Source organism: Lasiodiplodia theobromae (assembly GCF_012971845.1).
Source record: "Lasiodiplodia theobromae strain AM2As chromosome Unknown scaffold_18, whole genome shotgun sequence".
NCBI lineage: Eukaryota > Fungi > Ascomycota > Dothideomycetes > Botryosphaeriales > Botryosphaeriaceae > Lasiodiplodia > Lasiodiplodia theobromae.
The window spans coordinates 17277-35029 of NW_023336388.1; the positions used below are offsets into that span (position 1 = coordinate 17277).

General features: G+C 55.2%; 4 protein-coding genes across 4 annotated transcripts; 2 read left to right on the forward strand and 2 right to left on the reverse strand.

Moving 5' to 3' along the window:
• Positions 1–6803: 6803 nt before the first annotated feature.
• LTHEOB_6218 (Transmembrane protease serine 9) lies at positions 6804–8393 on the forward strand (the record flags this gene model as incomplete). The annotated part of the gene is made up of 1 exon (XM_035515450.1): positions 6804–8393. One exon carries the CDS (start codon positions 6804–6806, stop codon positions 8391–8393), a length of 1590 nt encoding a protein of 529 aa, XP_035372801.1.
• Positions 8394–13260: 4867 nt separating this feature from the next.
• LTHEOB_6219 (Zinc knuckle protein) lies at positions 13261–13959 on the reverse strand (the record flags this gene model as incomplete). Its single annotated transcript, XM_035515451.1, has 1 exon — positions 13261–13959. The coding sequence occupies one exon, from the start codon at positions 13957–13959 to the stop codon at positions 13261–13263; it is 699 nt and encodes a 232-aa protein (XP_035372802.1).
• A 792-nt stretch (positions 13960–14751) lies between these two features.
• LTHEOB_6220 (NADH-ubiquinone oxidoreductase) lies at positions 14752–15722 on the forward strand (the record flags this gene model as incomplete). The annotated part of the gene is made up of 3 exons (XM_035515453.1): positions 14752–15099; positions 15293–15460; positions 15594–15722. The coding sequence occupies 3 exons, from the start codon at positions 14752–14754 to the stop codon at positions 15720–15722; spliced, it is 645 nt and encodes a 214-aa protein (XP_035372803.1).
• Positions 15723–16149: 427 nt separating this feature from the next.
• LTHEOB_6221 (Histone acetyltransferase type b subunit 2) lies at positions 16150–17675 on the reverse strand (the record flags this gene model as incomplete). Its single annotated transcript, XM_035515454.1, has 4 exons — positions 16150–16324; positions 16383–17381; positions 17432–17537; positions 17657–17675. The coding sequence occupies 4 exons, from the start codon at positions 17673–17675 to the stop codon at positions 16150–16152; spliced, it is 1299 nt and encodes a 432-aa protein (XP_035372804.1).
• Between the last annotated feature and the right edge of the window lie 78 nt (positions 17676–17753).

The window sequence follows — 17753 nt, forward strand, 5'->3', positions numbered from 1 at the left end:
GGGCCATCTTGTATTTCTCTTTCTCTTTTCTATATTCGCAGTTCGGAAAGTATGATCAATAGATATCAGCCTATCTTGGCAATTCACGTAACACTGGTCGTCAGTTTTATGCTCTCTCATTGGCATGACAAGAGTCACTGTTTGAGGATCTGGATACGTGGCGGTGAATGATATGAATGATTATGATGATGGGATCAGGATCCTACGGATCGTGATCCCAACTACCTAGGCTGTCTACCGGTTCCTGCCCGGCGGCCAGATCCGTGTCGTTGCACTCATCGTAGTTGGTTTGTTGGAGTGAGAGGAGAGTGGATATGATTTGAGTGCTAGACCCTGTCCTCGATTTCTACTTCTCACTTACTGCTTTGAGGGAAAGAATCGCTGTTGTGCTACGTGTAAGACTGAAGGCGACAGCGAAGAACATGGGGCATTGAAGTTTTTCTTTAATTACTCCCTGCTTTTTTTTAGTATAGAGCTCCTTGCAACGGCTTATGCTATGCCGAATTTATTTCTGCCTCTATCTGCATCGGGACTAACACAATTTGTCTTTAGTGGCTAACTGTTGTTGAGTTGAAGGGTCATAGTGGCTGGGGTTTCAATAGAGTAGTAGATTGCAATCGAAACTAGGCGTTTCCAATTGAAGGTATTGCACGCTAGCTACATGGTAGATTAATTCAATTCTTGGATACATCTGTATTCATCTTAAATTTGTATTAATGTCTAGACATTTGCTTCAACTGCTCACGGCAAATACGATAGTGAATGAGAAGATGGGAGGGAGTGAAGTATGGAAAGGAAGAATATGTTTGAGAAGTATCTGTCGCTAATTACTTGGTTGAATGTCATTTTATTGGTAGTGTTGGATGATTAGTACTTCTTTGCGTGGATCCGCTTACATATAGCCTAGACACGCGGAGGAAGCTTTCTAATAGACTAAGATGTTCGCGTTGAGGAATAGAAGAAATACATTACTATAATACGACTAGGGTTTCTAGTAGTCTTAGAAGTATCTAAAATATAGGGTATTTGATGGTAGTTTATGATGTTGGTTTGTGATTTGATGCACTTTGCTACTTTTGGCTCTAGAGGATAAGTGGTAGTCATTTCACCAGCTACAAGCCACTACGACGATGTGACCGCAGAACCAAATTGTGGTGAGACACACCAGCTTCCAATGCAAGGCACAAAGAAGAGGTGATCAGGTGCGCATGAGCCTGCGTAATGCAAGGGTGTTCAATGTTCAACATGGCACAACGTTGAATCAGAGGCAGAGTCGATACTCGAAACTTTTTCATTTGCTGGATGCCGGTGCAAGGATGATCTCGGGGCACTCACTGGTTTCATACTGGTCAACATTGGAGAATAAATCTTGTCAAATCAAAGCCTTGGCGCAGAATTTGATATGTAGGAAATGAGAGACGGTAAAAATAAGAATCAACCGAGGAAGAGAGTCAAGAGCCAGCGGTAACTCAAATTCTTTCTCAACATTAACGGAATAAGGCCTAGTAGATGGATAAGCAATCGGCTATTCCGAGCTCACAGCCTCCTCGCTTATATTCATATCCACACCTACAACCATTTACCGAAAGCGAGATGCGGCTCTCCCGCAGCAATGGCAACAGCACGTGCGCCGCCTACCCACCTCTGTATCCATCCCCTCGGCGCCGAAGGGGCGCCCTACTAGTAGCACCTCTGCGCACGGCCTACAGGGACAAACACGTAGCCCAAGGTGGGACCCTTGCCGGTCAATACGGTTCGTAGCGCTCGTGATAACGACGGCGGGAGTCAGAGCGCTGGCCCCTTGGCTTTCCCTTAGCTGTCCCCTCTCCACGATCATCGGCGATCGCGATGGTCAAAGTTTTCTTCTTACACACCAATTCCCCACCATTGTGGTGCCATTTCAGCAATTGCCATCTGACCCTGCATGCGGTGTGGGGGGGGCATCCCTGGATGAGTTGGCAGTGTTGATCATGAAACAACGGAGGAAATGAGTTGCGGTCAGACAGCCGTGCGTTTGGTGTTGTCGCCGCGCCACTTACTGTTAACTGTTTGGCTGTTCGAATGCTGAGTGATGGCTGCTTGCCGAAGTAACCGAGGCTTGAGGCTTTTCCCCCCTCCGGGTGGAAGGTTTTGGAGAGAGGAGCTAGAGTAGTTCCTTTGCCAGAGCCATTGTGGCATAGATGGCAGAGCAGTAGTGCTAGGACGGGGCCAGAAAGTGTCATGTGCGCGACCGCGGTGTTTTTGCTACCACTAAGTAGCGCGGTTCTAGCGTTTCCATGGCTGCTCCACTCCACCATATACGAGGGATTCGAAACGGGTAGGCTTCTGGAAACAACGCCACCGTTGTTTCTTGTTGCCTAAGAAACAAGATGTCAGAGGCCTGTGAGTTCCTTGAACGCGCGCTCCCGTCTCAGGTCCTTTGTTGCTGTTTTTAGGAGCAGGCGGAGACTGTGACCAGGGTGTGCTACTCCTTTCGGCAGATGACGCGATTTGTCGGCTCTTGCGCTTGTTGGTGGTTTCAGCGATTGATACGAGGCCGGTTCGCTTAGTACGCAGCGGAGGACGGGCAGTTGAAGCGTCCGTCTGAATGTGAATGCACAATGAATTTGTGAGCAAGGGCATCGAAACAGCAGCTTCAACCATCCGGACTCTGCTCCAACAACGAGCGAACCGACCTCGGAGCAGTGGGTACTGGCTGCGTGCGGAAGGATCGGAAGGACCAGTGCATGACGGCGTGACGGCGTGACGGAGCTGACGAGGTTAGTCATCTTCTTAGCGAAGGCGCAACGACATGCGGGAATTCGTGCTGCACGATGAAGGAGACGGGACTTGAAAGTGAATGTGAGCTGTCAACCACCCCTGGAGACGTGGCGTCTTGATTCTGTTATCAGAACTCGGCTGGGCGAAGACGGCAGAATCGGGCGTCTCGCTTGTGTGTCGGGGCGCTTGGAGGAAACCAATGGATGCAGCCGTCTTCAATCAGGCATAAAGCCCTGCTGTATCATGTTTTCGCCATTGGCGCCAGCAGCCTTGCTGTCCTTCAGTGATGATTGACTGTCTGAAGATAAGCGTCAGCATCAAACTTAGTATCTCCTGAAGATTGGGAGATATTGTAGGACGGAATAGAAATTCAAGACGGAAAAATTGGCGCAGGGTTCTCCGCAATGTAAAAAAAAAGAAGCTAGGACGGATTGGAAAAGGATCGAAAAGCGAAAGGCCGCGCGGATGTATTTGCGTGATTGATTGCGCGTCCATGCCCAATCTATAACAAATGCTTCGCAATTAGGGAAAATAGGGATATGAAATCTGGCAAATACTGCGGTGGACGAGGCGCATCTCGAAACCCAAGTGTTCCGCTGGCTTGCTTCGCTGCTGACCTCCGGTTTCATGCACCCTCTCTTCTTCATGTCGTCCACAAAAGCTGTCTCAGAACGTGGTTGATCTCCGTTCGCTTAAGAGTTTGAGATGGGGACAAAGGTGGAGATATGGGGACCGGAAAGGCCCGTTCTCCGTGCAGCTCCAGTAGGATGGCCTGATCTAACGGCTATCCCATCGTGGTCGCAAGCGCCGGCCCTGGATCGAGATTCTCGAGTGGTGTCGATATTGCTGTGGGGGGTGAAGTCTCACCGCCGGACCTTTCGTAGACGAAGAATTGTCAGAGAAAAAGGACGGCGAGGCGCAATGACGGTCAAACACGCATTGAGGGAGTCTGAGGCATGAACGAGAGGCAGATCTTGATAAGGCAGCATGCTGGGCAAATGAGGGTGGATGAGGCGTGCAAATCAGCCGCTGGAAGGGTGATTGATGACGGCAGAGGGGGCATCATGAGGAGACGGACTCAGATCCGCGATCTTCCCACCCTGAAGCCACCTTTGTCGTCATGCGCACGGCGGTAATAGCAGCGGTAATAATGCGAGGCCGGAGCTATACGGGAAGAATGCATATAGGGGGATGGGGTGGCAAAGCAATTGGAGCAGAGGAAAATGCCGTGGGGGGCCTTTGCCAATGATCTTCAGGCCGGTCGTGTATTAGGCGCGCACCGTCCTCTTGCGGACTCTTTGCAGCCATGCCGTATTGAGCGGTTCGCGCAGACCGTGTACGCAAGATTGCCCTATAGGGCATGCAATGCCCGTTTGATCGCCAAATGAGCTCTCGTTTATGCAGCTTATGCGCCGTCCCTGCCAGGTACCCGTCCGGCTCCGCCTTCTCACTGGCCCCACGCCCGCCAGATGCTGCAACGCGGAGCGAGAGCTGGCTGAGGCGCACGGCCAACGTCTGTCCCGGACTCCGAGGTGCAGGAAATGGGTCAGCTGGCACGGGCTCACGATGCGAGAAATCGAAATGTTTCGCTTGCCCCGTGCACACTGTTTCTCTCGTCGTCGTCGTGTTGGAGGGGGGCGGGCCGACTGCTGCCCCTGACGCCTGCGATTTGATATCTTCCCCCATGCGCGAGCTGAAAGCGCTATCCAGAGATCTGTGGCGTCAGGCGTGCTAGGCGAGTCTGCAGCGCTGTGCGACACAACACAGCTTCTGGCGCTGCCGCCAGCCGCCCGGCGAATGCGGCCGCTGGACGAGGTGCCCGCTGCGGGCCGCGCTTTCCGGGTCGCTCCGACGGTGGTGCACAGCCGTGGGCGTGCGCGAGCGCGGTGGTGTGAGGGACAGTGTGTTGAGGATGGCATGGGCTGGGGAGATGCTCTGTGCATCTCTCCACCCCACCGCGGGCCACGAAGCGAGCGAGCGCTGACGGCATCATCGGGCGGAGCTCGCTGAGGCGAGAGGGTCCAGAGACAAGCTGCGGGATCTCGCACAGTTCGCAGCAATCTCTGTTCGGCGCGCGTATCTCGGACGACACACAAGGCTGCGCGACCCCACGGTGCGACTTGAGCGATCGTCCCCGTCGCCGCCCGCCCGGCGAAGCGTATTATACAGCTTGACGAACATGTCTTGCGCGAACGGTGGGATGGAGATGAGGCTGAAGCTAAAGAGATTGTATTTGGGGAAGGTTAATTTCCCAGCGAGTGCGCGTGCCCTGCAGGTGGAGATCGGGAAGCTGAGTCCTTATCTCCAGAACTGCTGGCCCCTGGCAGACTAGGCCCTGTCCGCCCTTGGCCGCTTCGGGCAAGGCGCGGAGCTCGTCCACTCCGCCAGCCTCGCGTTGCTGCCAGAGCAACTGCATCGCCCCGGCCGAGAACTGAGAGCGAACGCGACGTCGGCGCTGTGCAACCGCTGCGGCTGCGAAGACACGAGCTTGGCTAAGCCCTAGGGTCCTTTTCGGCCTGAGGAACCCTGAGACCAACATCGTGGAGCACAGCTGCGACCCTGCGCGCCACCGAGTCTACGCGAGCGTTGGTGTAGCAAAAGCGTCGCGCGATGGATCAGCGGAGGCAAAGCTTGTCGATGGATCAGGTGCTCGTGCAAAAGTCGCATGGCACCATCCAAAAAGGGCACCTATGAGTCTGCCAATGGCGCGTTCGGCGGCTCTCTCGCGCGGCTGCTGCCCGCCTTCCCCAGCCCGCGCTGATCATTGGCCCGATGACGGCGACGTCGCGACGACGCTGCTGCGTGGGCGGTTGCTGCGCTGCTGGTGGCCGGCTGCCTGTCACCTGCAGCGACTGATCTCCAGCTGGCGATGCCCCTCCCATCTGTGCTCGCTTGGTGAGCCTCGTTTGCGCGATCACGGAGGGTGCGCCGAGCTCTCTCGAAACACGGCTCACCCCTGCGCTCTGCGCCCAAGCCACAGCCGAAGTTCGTCATTGTGTCTCAGAATAGACCCTGCGGGCCAGTGGTCGGGAGGTGAGCTCGAGCAGGCGACGCCTCCAACGTGCCGAGTTTGCGACGTGTGTGATGCTGGGCGTGTTGCACAGGCTGACGCACCCGCGCAGCGGCTGGTGAGCGGGCGGAAGGCGCTGGCCGTTGTTGCGCCCGCCACGCGCGATGGATGGGGTGGCCGAGTTGGGACGCATGGGACGCATGGGGAACGAGTCGCGGCGCTGTTCCTGGACCAGCGACAATCTCGTCTTGGAGATGGCGATCAGACGGCGCACGGAGCGGCAGGCGGCGGGCGGACTGCCAGTCGTGGCGGCCGCAGCAGGACGACCACACGGCCCCGCAGCAACGGGAGAGCAGAATTGGGCCTCCCCCTGCCTACGCGCGGACCCCTGTGGCCTCTAGCGCACGCGCTGCCTCACCGCTCACGGCGTATCACAGACCATGACGGCAAGTGTTGCAGCGCTGCAGGCATGGGCCGCCGAGTGAAAAGAGCCCGCCGGCCCTGCAGCTCGCATGCGCTGCATCATTTGCAGGGCCTCCACGAGCCTGCCTGCCTATCCGCCCGCTAGCCTGCCCGCCACACTAGACGCTTTCTTGACGCCTCCTCTGTCGCGCGCCGAACGCCCGCCCGCCATCAGATTGATTGCCTTGGCACCCTCAGCGCCCCGGATCTGACCTAGCCGCCAGCGAAGTCGTAATTCTTCCGCGCACCCAGTGTACTTGAAACCCTCCATGGGCGCACGGGCAGCCGTCAGTTCATCCCAATATAACCGATAAAGGGTCTCGCCATCAAGACATCCCTGCCACCCACACCACCACGGCCCCCGGCTCCCTTCTTCACCCTCGTCCAGGATCCCTCGCCCGCCATCTTCCTTATAGTAGTCAGGCCAGCCGCGCGACCTCCAAGCTGGCTTGTCCACGTACTTACCGCCCGAGTTCCTCCCCACCCGCCTTCTGCGAGGGCACGCACACCCCGCCTTCTTAACCCATCGTGTCCCGCCTCAGACGCAGCAGAGCTCATCTGAATCGCGACCATGGTGGACGTACGCATCCCGCAATGGACTGTCGAGAAGTCCTACAACCGTAGCCAGAACAACAGCCCCGCCACCACTCCCGAGCTCGACGACCACAGGATCCGCCTGGCTCGCTCTGCCACAATGCCGCTGCCAGCCCTCGAGCCGCCGTCATCCATGCTCCAGGACCGCTACCTCTCGTCCGAGGAGGATCTCTCACCGAATGCTTCCGACTCGGCAGACCAGTCCGACGAGGATGACGAGGATGACGACGAGGAGGTTGCCATCATCGAGGCCGCCGCAATTGTTCCCCAAAAGGTTGCCAAAGCCGTTTCCTACGTCTCCGCCGGCCGTGCCAAAGTCGTCGACATGAACGATGCCCAGCCTGCCCGGGAACGCACCTTCAGCGTGCCCGCCGTCGCAAACGCAGTTCCCATTCTCAAGTCCCCGATGCCCCGGATGTCCAGGATGTCTTTTGCAAACTACAAGGCCCCAGCCACCGAAGCCCAGCCCGCCCTCCCCAAACGCTCGCCTTCCATTCCGTCTGAGTGCAGCTCGCCTGCCATTCCGGCCAGGTCAGAGAGGCGCAAGTCCTCGATGCCTGCAAGAATATCCAGGTCGCCGCTTTCCTTCGATCCTGCCTCAGCGCCACCGGTGCCGGACTCTGGATCGCTCCGCTCATGCGCCAAGGTCGCCAGGCATTACAGCATGGCAGCGGCGCCCTCGAGCAGCCTTTATGATGCCGATCGCCTGAAGCTCTTGAGATCGACGACTGATCTGAGAGCCACGCTCTCTCCCAGCCCTCCGCTTCCGATCAGGTCTCAGTCGACTGAGCCTGAACCTATTTCACCCATGCTTCAAAAGCCGACGCTCTCCATCGACCCGGATCTGCGTCGCCCGTCGTCGGCTCGCTCATCTTACTCACAGTCGCCGCATTCCAAGCGCGCCTCCGCAATTCACATCCGCCAGCGATCCGGCTCAGTCCAGCTTCCTCCCTTCGCTCCCAGTGCTTCGCCTCTCACTCCTCTCACACCCCAGACTCCCGACTTCCTCAATACCGATCCCTTTGCGAAGAAGGAAGAGGACAAGGCTGAGGAAACGAGCAAGCCGGCGCACAGGCGTCTGCGTAGCATTAGCCGCACCCTCAGCCTGGCCAAGATTGCGTTGAACCCGCAAGGCAAGCGCGGGTCGACGTGGGGCAAGAGCAAGGCCAAGACTGATAAGGTTCACCGTGACTCGATGGACCTCGTGTCGCCCATCTCCCCCTTGTCACAGCCAAAGGATAGCTTCCTTGCCGTATCTTCGCCGCTTGCACCGAACATGCCGCCCACCCCTGTGACCCCCAGTACGCAAATCCCACCGACGCCGAACACGGCTGTGTTCAGCCCACGGACCTCGTCTCGCATGAGCAACAACACCATGGACGACGAGTTCGAGCGTCCGCCGAGGACATCCAGCCTGGGCACCCAGCGCCCTCGGCTCGTTCCCCGTCCCGCGGACGAGAGGGAACCTGCCGTCAGGCTCCCGCCCTTCCCCGACGCGGACGATGAAATGCGTATCCCGGGTCGCAGGAGGCTGACCAAGAGGAAGAGCATGCTCGGCCTCGCATAAACCTGGTGCCACTGTTGCTGGCCGACCATGAATTTCATGACCGTACCCAGACAAGTCTGCCCGGTAGCCGACTACCACGATCCTTACCACACTCTCTCTGTCTCTCTCCTCGCCACTTCAATTCTTGTACACTACAGCGACAAGCTTTCTACCCCCTCCCGAAGCGAGACTTCAATGGCTCTCCTACACCTTCCGCCGCCAAGCGCAGCCAACGACAAACCTCAAAACCTATGATGACGACTCTCCTCCCCAGCAGTCAGCTTCTTGCGGCATTGGCCCAATTTCGTCTCCTCAACCCTTTTGCATGGTGAAAGCCATTTTAGCGCGCACTCTGACAATTGCTGCTTTTTTCTCCTCTGCGCCTCCATCTCGCTCCAATTTGCATAGAGATACCACGATACCACCGTCGTTTTCGTTTTTTCCCATTCTCGGCCTTCTGTTCTATCAGCGAGACCACCGTTTTCTTCTCCATTTGTTTTATTCTTCTCTTGCGATTTCCATTATTCTTTCGGTGCGACCGCTAGAGCTTTGGGCGGCTCTTTTCTATTTTGGCCCGAGCCCACGGCGTTTGATTGGATTCTCGTCTCCAGGACACATCCGGAGCATACGGCGTTTTTGACTTTTGGCGGCAACATATTTTGAACCCAGTGCGGGTCGTGTGATGATTGTGCTATGGCTACTATATCCGAGAGCCTGTTTATCAAGCTGGCTCTGTCACTTGAATATCAAAAATTTCTCTATTGTCTATTGTCTATATCAATTCTACCCTGAGTACCCGTTGAAAAAAAAAAAAAGTGAAGGGGCGAAGTTCGGTCGTGGGAACACAGGATTGGCTAGCACTGCATGTCGCAGATGGCCGGCTGAGAACCAATGGGCTGGCGCCGGCAGACGGATGCTCGTGCAACGGGGTACATAGTCTTGGTTAGTTCTTTTTTCTTTTGTCTACTCGCATCCAATTGGATAGCCGAACATGGATTCGGATTCGACTTGACATCTGAGTCGTTCGCAGGTGACGTCCCTCAGCGGTACGCTTATCGCAGCCGGCTGACGGCAGCCTAGATCTCGTTCCAACGGTGCACGCGCGGCAGAGGCGAATCCAACGGGCGGCACGGATCCGCGACAGTGGCGCGTCTCAACATGCTCGACGGTGCTCCCCGCATGGGGCCTAAAAGACTGTACGACGACGACCCTATCAACGGCTTCGGCCGAAGAAGCTCGTGTGCCTCGACGAGCTGCAGAAGTGCTAGCCTCCGCTGTGCAACCACGGCTCTGTCGCTTTTCTCCGGGAGCGGCTAGAGTCAGCTGCTTTTCATGCTGCACCACGGCCCATATTTCCCGAGACATCGAACAGGCAGCTCGGATCCCCGTTTCTTGGTTGCTTTTTTCTCTCCGAGCGCCTCTGTATAGCTTTCTTCCCCTTTTGGCCAGTCTATTATCTGCCTTTTTCGTTCCTGCTTTGTAGCATTTCCTTTCCCGTCGCTCGGTTAAGCATCCATCTGCTCGTGCATCCGGTGTGCCTGGCGCTACGATCCGATCATTTTCACGTCATCGGTCTAGCCCTCCACGTTCCACAGTCAACGGGGCTGTCATGGTCCGACTCCGCATTCCGGCGCCCTGGTCTTCGGTCCCACAGACAGGCCACCTAGGCCACGCCTTCCACCACCACCAGCTGCTGCCACCACCAACCACAGCCTATAGGTAGTGTCATCATCGTCATCATTATCACTGCTATCACCACACCTTCCCCACAATCTCCCCACTCTCAGCCGAACCCGAATCTGCTAACGTGCGCGGTTGAGATGCAAGTCACTCCGATAAGCGCTACTGCTGCTATATTCGTCTGTCAGCTGGCGTTCAAACTAGGGATCCATGGCTCATAGCACGCTGTTCTCGTCGTTTCTAGCTGAAGGCCGATACGTACCTTCCCCAACCCTTTCAGCCGTCAGCGTGAATCCATGGGTAGGGAGGTACACCCGAGAACCTTGTTTTCGTCGCCTGGGTCGGCTCTCTCCGCCGAATCCGACGCCAGCCGCTCACGTTTCGCATCAGAATGCGGCCTTCGAATCGGACGTGGATGCCGAAGGCTTGTTGCGAGCTGAAGTAGCGCAGGCGGCGATGCGACACATCTCTTTCCACCTTACCTTATTCTCCGACGCGTGGCAAAGCAGAGCTGACACCCGCTGTCTGCCTGTCTGTCTGACTGCCTGACTGCCGCTCCGCAGCTGCCAGTCATGCGCGCATGAAACGTACGGTTGCACAAATGATCACCGGTGAGTGACAAGCAAATACGAGCGAATGAGACGAGCCAGCTGTATCATCGTCATTTGCCCCCCCGCATCCCGGAGTCAAGCTTAACCTCGACAGGCAACCGGTCAAAGCATCTACCCGCGACGACAGGACACACAACCCCTGTCAGTAGCCGTCTTTCGCTGCCTGAACCTACACATGTAGATCACATGTAAAGCATAGCGCGCATGACTAGAACCCCCACCAATCCAGGTAGCATCGGCTCCGGGACGGTGCGGATCCCGCTGCAACTACTTCCTCGCGTTCCACCCACCGATGCGGACGTGGACGCGCCGGTAGGATTCTCGTGAAAAAGGCTCCTCGTGAAAAAGGCTCCTCGAAGCGTCTGGACCCGGAGAGCATGACCATGTAAATGCGAGGCGGCTTGCAAGTGTGGGTTACAAAAAGTTACACGGTCGTTCGTATCTAGTGGCTCCACCTATCCATCTAAGGTTTGTGGGGCTCTTCGGTACTCATGATTACTGGGGAGCCTTGTCTCTTTTCGCCTGGGCTGAAATACCAGTGAGGGGTTCAGTAATTGGTCAGGGCAGAAGTGGCTATGGCGAGCTGGTGTCTCGAGTTGGATGTCCTATCAGATGCATGAAGCACGCGCCTTAGCGTGTGTTTGATAGTCATGACCATCCTCGCGTGGGAGGAGCGTCTGCACGTGGTTACTTTGCAACCTTAACGCCGTAGACTTTCGGGAATTGCTATTTTCAACTGTTCCTGGCTATGATGCTGACTCAGAAGCTTTTCGATCTTACCTTGGTTTGCTCTTCCTTCCGACATCATTCCATACTTGTCGAATTCAATAGCCTCAGCCATGGAAGAGAGGAGGCTGAGCTCGACAGCTGCTGCGCCCAGTGCACTAAATCGGGTGCAATGGACCAAGCTCCCTTGGGCAGTGTTTTTTTTTTGTCTTTGACTGCACGAGCTAAGACCCCTGCCAGGAAATCTGGGACCACGTCACGAATTTGATGCACCAAAGTTCGCTGTTTCAGCTATGCCAATCATTCGTGATCATCTTCTTCTCCTCTGCGCGTATCTCAATAAAAACGCAAAATAAAAATTCATGGACCCTGTCTGTCCCCTCATCGTCATCGTGTGCTGATCGGAATTTCCCCCTCGTGGCAGGCGAAAATGACGACATTCTCTCCCTCCTAAACCCTGACACTAACGTTAGCGTCGCGGGGTCATAAAGGAGCTGCTATCGGTGACATGGAGGAAAAAAAAAAAGGGATAGTAGGGCTGAGGAACTGTAATGAGTGACCTGGAGGATCGGCATACTAGATGAACCACTGCACCGACGCTCCCTGTAGACGTCTACTAAGCACATCACCCCTACTTTAGAAATCTCAAGCCACAGTGCACACGGTCTGATTTGAAAATTTGAACTATTGCTATGAGCTCGCTGACTCAAGGAGCTGGTCGCAAAATGGGACGATGCTGAAGGCGGACTTTTTGGAAACGCCTCATGCCAGACTTTAGTGGAAGGATTCTCTTGAGCGATTACTTAATGGATGAGACTTAAGAGGGCTCGTCTGCAACCGGAAAGGTCTGAATTGAACTGCTTTAGGAAATGGTCGCTTAGTGCCAAGCCATGGTTTCGCCATGGACTGGATTCTGAAGTCTACCATGAATACCCAAAGTTTAGAACAATCTTTAACAGCTGCTTTCCGGTTCTTTATGTATCCTGATTCGACATTTTGGACCGGAAATCCATAATATTCATTTGGGTGTAACTACTTAATGGCAGTGGCTAAGTCCTTTATACGATATGCAATCGCCCACACTGCCAGGCTCTTGGAATTCCAACATTTTGATGCTGGTTGCTGATAACAAATGACATTAAGTTTCTACTAAGTATGGGCGTGGCATCGCCTCAAACAGCCAATATTGGTAAGGTATTTGTAGGCGAGCAGCGCTGTTAGGATCAGAATTAGAGCCGCAGTAACCCACTTTGTTTTTGGATAAAAAGTAGACTTGCAAGATACAGTAAAACGATAATCCACCAGCTGAGAATGCTTGCTGCACCTGAGAGCAGCTGTGTCACACCTGGTAAAGCATTGAATCGCTGGTGAGCAGTCAATTTTTACAAAACCAGAAGAATAAGATATGAACTATAATAATCCTGAGGGTGATAAGGTAACACCGCTCCTTGAGGTTGCAGCGGTGCCGTAATACTGTTGCCGAAAATCCTACTGCCCCAAAAATCGGGAGGCTGCAGATATTAGAAGATTTTCCCCGCTTCGCAGCGAGCCTTTATGACTGATGGTGCATGAGAAAGTGAGCAGGCTAGACTTTCAATGCTTCACAGTGACCATCAGCCCATTTCAAAGGCTACCCGCCGTTTCTAAGTCTTCCTAAGGTCACCGTTCCCCAAGCACTCGACTCCTTATCAGGCAAGGGGTTCCCTGCGCTTTGCATAATCTGCCTGCTGACCAGGTGACGCCACTGAAGATTTTTCAACTTTTGTAAGACCCGGTGCTGGAGCAATCCAGCAAGCGCAGACCTCGGATGTCTCTACAAACGCTATTAATGTAGAGAAGGGGACTTAGCATGGAATCGCAGGCTGATGTACTCAGTTCCTTCTTTTCTTTCGGTTCGGGCAGTCCTTCTTCGCATGGCCCTTCTTGCCGCAGCCAAAGCATTCCATGTTAGAGTTTGATGAAGCTCCACTGCCAGCATTCGAGATGCTGGTCAACGCATTCAGTTTGACGTGAGGACTGCGGTTTCTCCGCTCTTGTGCCAGCTGAGCGGCCTTCTCCGTCTTGGCCTTCTTCTTCTCCTTCCTCTTTTCCCTCGCCGCCTCCTTGCGCGCCTCGCGAATCATCTTCGCGGCGGGATCTTCGTCCTGATCGCTCTCGCTACTGCTTCCCTCGTCACTCTCGCTGTCTTCGTTCTTCTTCGGTGCCTCCGGCTTCTTGCCGAATGACATGCGACCCACTTGCGGCGCGTCATCTTCTTCGTCACTGTCATCATCGTTGTCCAGGGCTGCGTAGCCTGCGCTCACAACGCGCAATGCGCTCCGCTGGCGCGCCTCCTTCTCGGGCTCGCGAAACGACAGTACCCAGCGGGTTTCGCCAGCCTCGGCGGCAGCTTTCTCGATGGCCTGACTGCGCTTGAGCTCTTCAGCAGCAATTGCGGCGTTGACGGCTTCAAGGTCGGAGGGTGTTGCGGGCGACGAGGCTGCGGATGTGCGCTGGCGCTTGGCGGGTGGACCGTTAGGAGTGGAGGGAGAGTCTTTGGGAGATGAGTGCGAAGCGGCAGCGCGTTGCATGAACTATGCGTAGTTAGTGTTTTAAGTGGAGGACGATGTCTAGCGAACAGAGGATTCATGCCTTCATGGTCAGAAGCCGCGAAGACGCTTGCTTCGGGGTGGTGTTGGGCGGCGCCATGGCTGCGATGGTGTAATGTAAGCTAGCTTTGAATAAAGTCAAGCTTGACGATCGCTTAACAGTCGAAGTCTTCTGCGTTGTCTTGGGAGCTGCAGAAGTACTTGAAAGTGAGCTCGGAGTGAGTTGCGGAGGAGAGGGTGGCTGCCGCAAAATGATGGTTTCGTAACAAATGTCGCGTTATCGATAAGACCCGGAACACAAGCTGCTTAGTCACACACCTAAACAGATTTGGGGCTGCGTATCATGCACCCATGTGTAGAAAAGTGACTATGGATTATAGACATTGCACAAAAATGCCGGTTTTAACTGCTAGATATTCTGGCTGCAAATTGGAATATTGCGTCAGGACTGTCATGTTCGAAGCCGACAGAAGCGCGAGCCATCGACGCCTTATTCGAGTGACCAAATGCTCCAGACTAATCAATTGATCGGGCGTAGGGTATTAACACAGAGTAACAGACTTGGTCTCTTTAATAGTTAAGACTTGCTGTTGTTGCCAGAGCATTTTACATGCATTGCTCGCGCACAGACCACCGCAAACTCCAGCCAACCGCAACGCCGGGGAAGTCCATCACGCACGCCGCAGCTTCACGTTCAACCCTTCGGACGTCACCATCTCCCTCCCCCTCTCCACTCCTCTCCACAACCACCACCCCCGGCCAACATAACCCGCAATGCTCCGGCCTACGACCTTCCGGCCGCTGCTGCGCGCCGCCACCAACGCTCCCCGCGTCGCCGCCGTCCGCGCCTACGCCAGCAAGCAGCCGACGCCCTCGGTCGACAACGTGCCCGCCAACGACCCCAACCCCAAGGCCCCGGCGCCCAATGTCTCGGCCACGAACGCCGTGCCCACGTCGTCCGAGGGCTCTTTCGACCAGGTGCTCCAGGAGAGCGTCGAGCAGGCCGAGGCCCTCCGCACCCAGCAGGCGCCCAACCGCCAGGTGACGTGGAGTCGCAGCCAGAACCCGCGCGAGCGCGCCATGGTTGGCCCGCGCTTCGAGCAGACGATCATGGCGGACCAGGTACGTTTCATTGCCTATTTGCGTTGGGAGGAAAGGGAAGGAGGTGGGCAGCGGGAATGGAGGTCATGGACGAGACAGGGAAGAGTGGGATCGGAAGGGCATTGGAATGCTATATGAAGAGGCGACTCGGAGATTCTCTACTGGAGGGCTGTGTGAAAGGACTCAGTCGCTGACTTTTGTTGAATTCATGTAGCCGCGCCCCTACGCCGCTATCGACCTCATCCACAAGCAGCCCGTCCGCTGGACCAAAGAGCGCTCCGTTTCGTGCGACGGCGGCGGTGGCCCGCTCGGCCACCCCAGGATCTTCATCAACGTCGATAAGCCCAAGATTTGCTGGTGCACGTACTGCGGTGTTCCTTTTGTAAGACTCCCACTCGGTGCTGAAGACGCATCGAGCATCAAAGCGTCGAGCACATTGATGCTGCGCGAAATCTGTGCCTATCTTCAATGGTCTCGGTGCGTCAAGGTTTTTGGCTAACGTGATTTGTTTGTAGGCGCATGAGCATCACAGGAAGGCCATTGAGGCCTCGGATTCCATTTCTTACCCGCTGGACCCGACCGGTCAGCCCGGAGAGGTTGAGTTCAGTCAGAAGGTTACTGACAAGCCTCTGGAGCAGCGGTGAGCGTGAGCCAATATGTAGTGGCGAATCAGTGAAGTGGTAGACAAACGGGACAAATTCATATGGTTAAAAGTGTAAATATAGGTGAATGTGCAGGTCCTAGTACGCGCTAGAATGCTGATGCGCTGTCATTGACCCCTTCTATCTGTGCTGAAAAGCTCATCTGCTTGCACAGCGCATGCTTCCCAAATATGGCAATACCTCTACTGTAGGGAATGTGGATACTGGAGAATTATGCAATAATTGGGACCCTATTTTGAAGTTTCCAGGGATATCTGCCTATTGTTTTCACAAACGCTGCCCCATGATGTCTGCAGAACATAACTATACCCCGCCTCTCCGGCCGTGAGCAAAGTAGCTCTGCAATATTCAAGCCCATTCCCGAACGCCATGCTCGCACCAGCCAGTTGCAGTTGTGATCTTTTCACTCTTACTCCGAGATATCGCGGTTGGAAACCTTCTTCTTCGGTACCTCCACGATGGTCCTTGCGGGCCTAAATACCTGCAACTGGTTGTCTTCGGCAGCGGCAACCATAACCCAGGGGTCGTTCTTGTTCCAGCTAAAGTCACAGACGGAGTTGGTGAAGCCACCGTGCATGAACAGGCTGTAGGAATACACCGTTAACAATTTTCAAAAAGCATTTGATCGGGAATGGGACTTACAGTTCGGGCGGACCATCTTCAGCCTCTTCCTCCGTCTGTTCTTCGCCAATCTTGCTCGCATCCCACATGAGAATGCGCTTATCGTAACTGGAGCTGGCCAGAATGGAGTGGTCGGTGGGATGCCACTCGAGGTTCATGACGGCTTGCGTGTGTCCCTCAAAACTGTGAATCTTCTTATCCAAGCAACGCAGGTCCCACATGGCAACCGTCTTATCCGCAGAACCAGTCACGACAATAGATTCCCATGCGGGGTGGAAGGCAACACAGTTGACGGCGTCGGTGTGAGTCTCCTTCCTGTAGAGACCTCTCTTGTTAGTCTCCTGGCGAAGGTCTAGAATCTGAAGCGTCAAGTCGTCCGAAACGGTGGCAATCCAGTCCTTGTGTAGCGGGTGGTGCTGAACATCGTTGACGCAGGCAGCATGGTGAGTAAAGGTACGCGACGGCGAGATTACGGGGCTGCTCTTGCTGAATCCGGCCTTGGTGTCCCATAGACGGACAGTAGCGTCTTGAGAGCCAGTAACCACTTGGCCTTCAACGTGCGGACTCCAACTCAGACCGAAACCCTCCTCGGAGTGACCCTTCAATTCCATGTCAGGTTTCACAGTGCCATTTGCATCGGGGTTGATGCTGTGCTTGGTCCGGTCGAACACCAGAACTCGGCCGTCTGTGCACATGGTCGCAATGATGTTCGGGTTCTGGGGCTGGTAGCGGGCCTTGTTGATCTCGCCGGGGTGGTTGATGCGCTGGATAACGTTGAAACCGAAGGATCCCTTCTTCCCAGCACCGTGGCCGCCAATCTCGCCCTTCTGCTCGTCATATTCCGCAGGCTCCGGGGTCTGCATGGTAGGGATTTCAATGGTCGCGATTTGGAGATAGTTCAGCGCCTGGTCCGAAGTGTTCGTGCCAAAGAGAATGCGATGCTGGGCGAGGTTCGAGCCTGGAATCTCTCTCTTGTCCGGAAGCCATTGCGCGGTGAGAGTAGGCCACTCCAGGGCGCGACTACGAGATGTGAGCGGAGCGCGCAGAAGAAAAGAAGGCGCAAAACTTACGCATAGAGCATGTCGTAGAGCCATACTGAGTTCTTCTTCCAGATCTTGTATTCCTCGTTCGCAATCTTGGCCTCCAGCTGCTCCTCCTCGCGTTGCTGATCGACGTCTGCGGTCATCCGAGGTGTCAGTAAAGCTGACCATGGCCGCCAAAGCCGCGCGCAAATGTGCGAACAGGGCTAGCAGAGCGGAGCGCGGTGGAAAGAGGTGCTTAGGCGGCGCACTTACCGCTCATGTGCTCGTCCATGGCTGCGGGTCGCAATTGGGGGTTGGTAGAGAGTGGGTTGGGTAAGACGGAAGCTATGGGTGCAGCGGCGGGCAGCTT